Consider the following 7,500-nt stretch of genomic DNA (forward strand, 5'->3'; position numbering starts at 1 on the left):
CATCGTCATGGCCGATATTCAATGTTACTCACATTATCAAACTAACCTCCTGATCATGAGCCACATTTTTACCTAATAACCTGGTCCCAAAATCTTAATACAATATGACCTATTTCCAGACTCATACTCAACTCTCTTCACTTACTCACTTATTTCATTACATAGTAACCACTTAGATATGTAAGTGGGTCAGTCAGTGGTTCATTATATCCATTTGTTTCTCTCAATTGTAGATTGATTGATGATAGATTGAATAATTGATTGACAGACGGATTGGTTAATTAATTGATTGATTGTTTGAATGATTCATTTATCCATTATCTCTTTCCCTCCCCCCCCCTCTCCCCCTCTCTCTCTCTCTCCCTCCTATATCCATTTGTTCATTTATTTCTTCGTTTGTTGATTGACTGACTGATTGATTGATTGATTGATTGATTGATTGATTGATTGATTGATTGATTGATTGATTGAATACTTGTCTGACCCACCAAAACTCAAACAGCTGGTCGAACTGAACACTTCCGCCAACGCAGGCATGGTAAACACTTCCCCTTCCTCCTCCTCCTCCTCCTCCTCCTCCTCCTCCTCTTCATCCTCCGCCTCAAACATCTTGACCAATTGCCCGTGCCCTGCGGACGGCGGCCTCCGTGGGGGGCAAGGTGGTGGGGAGGTGGTGGCGGAGGAGGAGGCGGAGGGTTTGGGTAACTGGGCAGTCCCTCGCCCTGAGTGGAGTTCAGGAACATATAGGAAGCCCAGAGATGAAGATGAGGGAATCATTTACATCCGACAATCATCTTAGGAAAGAGATTATGATAATTCATATACTCTGTTGGAGATGAAGAGAGGGGTGATACGAAATGAGGGGTGGGGGTGGGGTTGGAGGAAGGATGGGAGGAAGAGGTGGAGGAGGAGGGGGAGGAAGGAAAGGGGATAAATAGAATTTGAAATGTAAAGGAGTGATGAAGACGAGGAAATATTTACATCCGATAGTCATCTTACGAAAGATATTATAATAATCTCCATAGTCTGTTGGAGAAGAAGAGAGGGGTGAGACGACGAAACGAGGGGGTGGGGTGGAGGACGGAGGTGGAGGATGTTTGGGAGGAAGAGGCGGAGGAGGACAGGATGAAGGAGGAAGTAAAAGGGAGAAGAAGAATGTGAAATGTAAAGGAGAGATGAAGATGAGGAAATATTTACATTCGACAATCATCTCATGAAAGAGATTGTAATATAGTCTGTTCGGGAGGAAAAGAGAGGGGGTGATACGAAATGAGGGGTGGGGCCTGGGGGTGGAAGACGGATGGGAGGAAGAGGTGGAGGAGGACAGAACGAAGAAGGAAGAAGGAAGAGGTGGAGGAGGACAGAACGAAGAAGGAAGAGGTGGAGGAAGACAGAACGAAGAAGGAAGAGGAGGAGGAGGACAGAACGAAGAAGGAAGAGGTGGAGGAGGACAGAACGAAGAATGAAGAGGGTGAGGACGACAGAACGAAGGAGGAAGAGGTGGAGGAGGACAGAACGAAGAAGGAAGAGGTGGAGGAGGACAGAACGAAGAAGGAAGAGGTGGAGGAGGACAGAACGAAGAAGGAAGAGGTGGAGGAGGACAGAACGAAGAAGGAAGAGGGTGAGAAGGACAGAACGAAGAAGGAAGAGGGTGAGAAGGACAGAACGAAGGAGGAAGAGGTGGAGGAGGACAGAACGAAGGAGGAAGAGGTGGAGGAGGACAGAACGAAGAAGGAAGAGGTGGAGGAGGAAGGAAAAGGGAGAAATAGAATGTGAAATGGAAAGAAGTGAGGAGGCGGAGGAGGGGGAGGAATAAGAAGAAGAGGAGTGGGGAAGGAAGAAGGATAAATAGAATGTGAAATGTAAAGAAGTGATGAAGACGAGGAAATATTTACATCCGATAGTCATCTTTCGAAAGATATTATAATAATCTCCATAGTCTGTTGGAGAAGAAGAGAGGGGTGAGACGACGAAGTGAGGGGGTGGGGTGGAGGACGGAGGTGGAGGATGTTGGGAGGAAGAGGCGGAGGAGGACAGGATGAAGGAGGAAGTAAAAGGGAGAAGCAGAATGTGAAATGTAAAGGAGAGATGAAGATGAGGAAATATTTACATTCGACAATCATCTCATGAAAGAGATTGTAATATAGTCTGTTCGGGAGGAAAAGAGAGGGGGTGATACGAAATGAGGGGTGGGGGCTGGGGGTGGAAGACGGATGGGAGGAAGAGGTGGAGGAGGACAGAACGAAGAAGGAAGAAGGAAGAGGTGGAGGAGGACAGAACGAAGAAGGAAGAGGGTGAGGAGGACAGAACGAAGAAGGAAGAGGTGGAGGAGGACAGAACGAAGAAGGAAGAGGTGGAGGAGGACAGAACGAAGAAGGAAGAGGGTGAGGAGGACAGGACGAAGAAGGAAGAGGTGGAGGAGGACAGAACGAAGAAGGAAGAGGTGGAGGAGGACAGAACGAAGAAGGAAGAGGTGGAGGAGGACAGAACGAAGAAGGAAGAGGTGGAGGAGGACAGAAGAAGGAAGAGGGTGAGGAGGACAGAACGAAGAAGGAAGAGGTGGAGGAGGACAGAACGAAGAAGGAAGAGGTGGAGGAGGACAGAACGAAGAAGGAAGAGGTGGAGGAGGACAGAACGAAGAAGGAAGAGGGGGAGGAGGACAGAACGAAGAAGGAAGAGGTGGAGGAGGACAGAACGAAGAAGGAAGAGGTGGAGGAGGACAGAACGAAGGAGGAAGAGGAGGAGGAGGGGGAGGGGAGGAGAAAGGAAAAGGGGGGAAATAGAATGTAAAATGTAGAGAAGTGAGGAGGGGGAGGAGGAAGAAGAATAGACACAAGAGGAGGAGGAAGGAGGAGGAGACAGAGAAAAGTACATAGAAAAAGTGAAGATGAAGGAAGAAGGGAAGGAGGAAAAGAAATAAGATGGAAAAATGAAGAGAAAAATGTAAAGAAATGAGGAGGAGGAAGAAGAAGAAGCAGAAGAAGTAGTAGTAGTAGCTTACGACGACTATATTACAAGACACCGGTCTTGAAAGCACCCGTTGTCATTGTTAACATGTCATGGTGGATGTGCTTTCAGATGTACCCATGAAACGTAGTAAAAACACAATTTAAGCAGGGAAATATGAGAAAACAAATGTCATAGAACATGCTAGGAAATGTGTGTGTGTGTGTGTGTGTGCGTGTGTGTGTGCGTGTGTGTGTGTGTGTGTGTGTGTGTGTGTGTGTGTGTGTGTGTGTGTGTGTGTGTGTGTACCATAATATTGAATTGATGTATATTCAAATGTTTGAAAAACAAATACACCAAACAACCACACACACTAAATCCAACCGCCAAACAACCACATGAATTAAAAATAACCACTCACCAAACAAACACACACACTAAAAACCACAATCAAACAACTACATACACTAAAACCAACCACCAAATAGCCACATGAACTAAAAACAACCACCCACCAAACAGCCACACGCTAAAAACCACAATCAAACAACCACACACACTAAAAAACCACCGAACAACCACACACACTAAATCAACCACCAAATAATCAACAACACAAACTAAAAACAACATCTAAACACGCACACACACTAAAACCAACCACCAAACAAACGCACACACAGTAAAAAAAAAAACAACTAGTAAACAAGCACACACACTCACACTAAAACCAACCACTAAACAACCACACACACACACACACACACACACACACACACACACACACACACACACACACACACACACTACCTGAAGCAGCAGGATCATCACGGTCAGGTCTAGGGGGACGGGGCGGAGGAGGACGAGGAGGACGTTTCTCCAATCCCTCTCCCACACCCTCACCCCCACCGCCCCCACCCCCTCCTCCTCCACTCGCGGCACCTGGGGGAACAGGTGGGGGAGGCCTTCGTTGCGGGGTGGTGGTGGTGGTGGTGGGGGAGGTGGGGGTCAGGGGGGACCACTGCTCCTTTTCCCTGGAAGGGTCCTGCTGGCGGCGAAATGAGCGTCTGGCGGCCAGGAGTTTGCCCACGTTGATGTAGTTGCTGTCGCCTGGAAGAACAGACACAGAGATTCTCAAGATTGAAGATTGGTTTATTCATAATATATAGGCCAAGGCGCCTCATGAAGAGGTATGTGAACATCATGACAATGAAGACACCATAATGCAACATTTTTTTTTGAAAACTTGACGTAATATCAGTTCCAGATGAAAACTATCCAAGCCACGAAACATAATGCAGAAGAATCAGTATTCTCATGGCGTAATGCTTTATCGGACTTTGAAAGCTTATATAGATACTAAGCAAGGTTTCTAACAATTTCACAGGAGGTTGAAGACATTAATAGGTTCAATTTGAACATATTTGGTTGTCTATAACATTTAGCCTCGATAAATGTTTCTCGTTTATTCCTCAAAGCTAAACAACAAAAAACAAAGTGCGTTTTATTTTCTGTCGAATTTTTGCATGATGGACAAATCCTATCCCTGTGTTACATGTTCTATATCTATGATGATGAACCGCATACAATACCTAAACTGAATCTTGTCGTTATATATTTCAAATGTCTATCTATATTTAACATCAGGTATCCTCTCTCTATCTTCAGGAAATATTTTTTGAAGAGAGAGGGAGACAGAGACATAGAGAGAGAGAAAGAGACAGAGAGAGAGAGACAGACTGAAAGAGAGACAGAGAGACAGAGAAGAGCACCGGAACACAACAGCATCATCACGGCTCATCCTCGTAATTCATCATCGTCGTCAGTGGTATTGGTCATCGTTTACTATAATCGTCGTCATCATCGACTTCGTCATGATTAGAAGTAGTAGCAGTGGTATGATCATCAGAACAGCAGAGGAGGCAACAGCTGTCCCAACTATCTGGGCAAGAATCTGTACCATAGTGGAGAGTGTCTTGCCCAAGTTACATCCCCACTCTCTCGGCCAAGAGAGCTTTAGGACAGTCGGGGCTGGGAATTATTATTATTATTATTATTATTATCATCGTTGTTGTTGTTGTTGTTGTATGATGGTCAGTCGCGCCCGACTATGATAACAAGACATACAGCCCCACTCTCTCAACCAAGAGGGTTTTAGGACAGTCGGGGTAAGGAATTATTATTACTATTACCATTATGATTATTATCATGGTCGTCGTTGTTGTCACTGTCGTTATCATTGCCATCATTGTTGTCCGTCGTCAAAGTCCATCGTCAGCCTACTTCTCACAGTCGGTACCACATCCACTGCCACTAACATCATATTTATCATCACCATCATCATCATCATCATCAACGGCATCATCACCGCCACCATCGCAACCGCAGCCATCGACATCATCATCATTGTTATCATACTCACCGTCGTCATCCTGTTGCCACGCGCACTCAGGTGATCTCGCTCGCGCGCGCGCGCGCGCACACACACACACACACACACACACACACACACACCTCTCTCTCTCTCTCTCTCTCGCTGATACTTGAACAGAGTGCAAGATAGCACTGACACCTTCGTCTAATATTACAACAACAATAGTGAAAAGACGTTTAACTACACACACACACACACACACACACACACACACAAACCATCCAACAATAAATGCCCCCTACTCTCCCACAAACCACCTCCACAAACCCCACCCTCACCCCCACCATCTCTGTCTCTCTCTCTCTCTCTGTCTCTCTGTCTCTCCTTCTCCTTCTGAACTATCATTTGTGCATGTACTTAAGTTGTTCATTTTTTATTTTTAGTAACAGAATTTGAAATTTATTCATGTAACGTAATGCTTTTGTACCGAGTATTTATTTCCCCTTTTCATGAGGGCAGGATGAAAGCAAGCCATTTGTGCTTATTCCTTTTTTTTCCCTCAATAAAAAAAAATAGGTTCCTTCCTTCCTTCCTTCCTTCCTTCATTCATTCATTCCTTCATTCATTCATTCATTCCTTCATTCATTCACGCACCCATCTTTTCCAGCAGCTCCTCTCGCTGCTCGGCCCAGTTGCAGCCCGCAAAGTGCGTGTTGACGAAGTTGGCATAGCTGTTTTCACCGGCGTCTTCCAGCACCGACACGTCCACGTCTGGAAGACCATCGTAGGGCAACAGCACAAAGGCTCTGCGAACATAATCCTCGTCCTCGTCCTCGTCCTCCTCCTCCTTCTCTCCTTCTTTCTTCTCACCCTCCTTCTCCTCCTCGATTTCTTTCTGAAAAAAAAAACAACAACCGTGTGATATACAAAAGACAAAAAACTAAAGTTTATAAAAACCTTTTGGGTGGTAGTTGAATCCTCTTTGTTTTGACACGACGTTTCGGACCATAGGCCCGTTGTCAAGTGATGTGTGAGTGAGTACGTATGGCACTGAATGGTGATCAGCGAGTGTTTAGTGTGCATGGCCCATCAAAACAGAAAAGGAGTGAGATGTCATCACCCTTTCCTCACATAGGCTTTCCTATTCACACTGTCCTCTTCTCATCACTTGTCTTTGAAGAATCCTGCAGTCATTTTTGTCTTCTTCCGTGTGATATACGATAACTCACTCAGTACGGCCAGTCCTCTCTTCTCCTCTACACAGACCCCTCGGATATCCAGTGGGTGTCTCAATGACCCAACCTTTAGCTTCCGTCGTCAGAATTGTGGTATACTTTGTCAACATTCACCTCTTCAGTATAAGAGCCTTCCGCTTGCAATATTTTGATGATGGTAACTGGGGTGAAACGCTGTTAACGTCGTCTCTTTCGCCGTTCGTATGGAGAGAGTTAATAGATATTTGTTCAACAATACCGCATGTTAATTATCATCAATCGTTGACTAAGATGTTGAACCGGAAGTATATACTGGAAGTGGTGAACTAAGGGGGAGAACCTTGGAGACATAGCAACTGATGATGGCGGTTGTAAACGATGTGTTCGAGCAACATGGTGTTGCAGTCTGGTGTCAGTTGTTGACCAAGCCAAAGTGGCAATTTGTTTCATAGTGAACACTTCATAGGACATAGTAGTCCACCAGATTTTCATTGTAGCAGAGCGTGTATACATTCATTCAACAACACCGCGTGTGTTTGTATCTTTGTTCGTGGTAACAGACTGGGTTTTTGTTTTTTGTTGTTATTGTTGTTGTTTTTTTAGGGGGGGTGGGGGGTGGGAGGGGGAGTTTACTTCCCTTTTAAACTCCCGCCCCTCCCCCCGCAAATTAAAAATACAATACAATACAACACAATACAATACAATACAATATCACTATACAAGCGCGATTCGCGTACACACCGAGACAAAATCGTTCGTAAGAGCCGTGAAAGAGATTGTGCAATGCACATCTTAACTCTCTCCATACGAACGGCGAAAGAGACGACGGTAACAGCGTTTCACCCCAATTACCACCATCAAAATATTACAAGCGGAAGGCTCTTATACTGAAAACGTGAATGTTGACAAAGAATACCACAATTCTGACGACGGAAGCTAAAGGTTGGGTCATTCAGACACCCACTG

The 7,500-nt window shown here is 45.3% G+C and overlaps 1 protein-coding gene across 3 annotated transcripts in view; it reads right to left on the reverse strand.

Annotated features, from left to right (window-relative positions):
• LOC143294697 (uncharacterized) overlaps positions 1–7,500 on the reverse strand; it is a 41,276-nt gene that overhangs the window by 14,375 nt on the left and 19,401 nt on the right. For 2 of the 3 annotated variants that reach the window (XM_076606099.1, XM_076606098.1), the window contains exons 3-5: positions 5,975–6,215; positions 3,757–4,056; positions 489–722 (exon numbers count right to left, since the gene is read on the reverse strand). In XM_076606099.1, coding sequence (XP_076462214.1) covers positions 489–722; positions 3,757–4,056; positions 5,975–6,215 — 775 coding nt within the window. The remainder of the gene's footprint in view (positions 1–488; positions 723–3,756; positions 4,057–5,974; positions 6,216–7,500) is intronic. The other variant, XM_076606101.1, reaches the window with a different exon arrangement.

This window comes from Babylonia areolata, chromosome 20 (genome assembly GCF_041734735.1).
Source record: "Babylonia areolata isolate BAREFJ2019XMU chromosome 20, ASM4173473v1, whole genome shotgun sequence".
In the NCBI taxonomy this organism is placed as follows: Eukaryota; Metazoa; Mollusca; class Gastropoda; order Neogastropoda; family Buccinidae; genus Babylonia; species Babylonia areolata.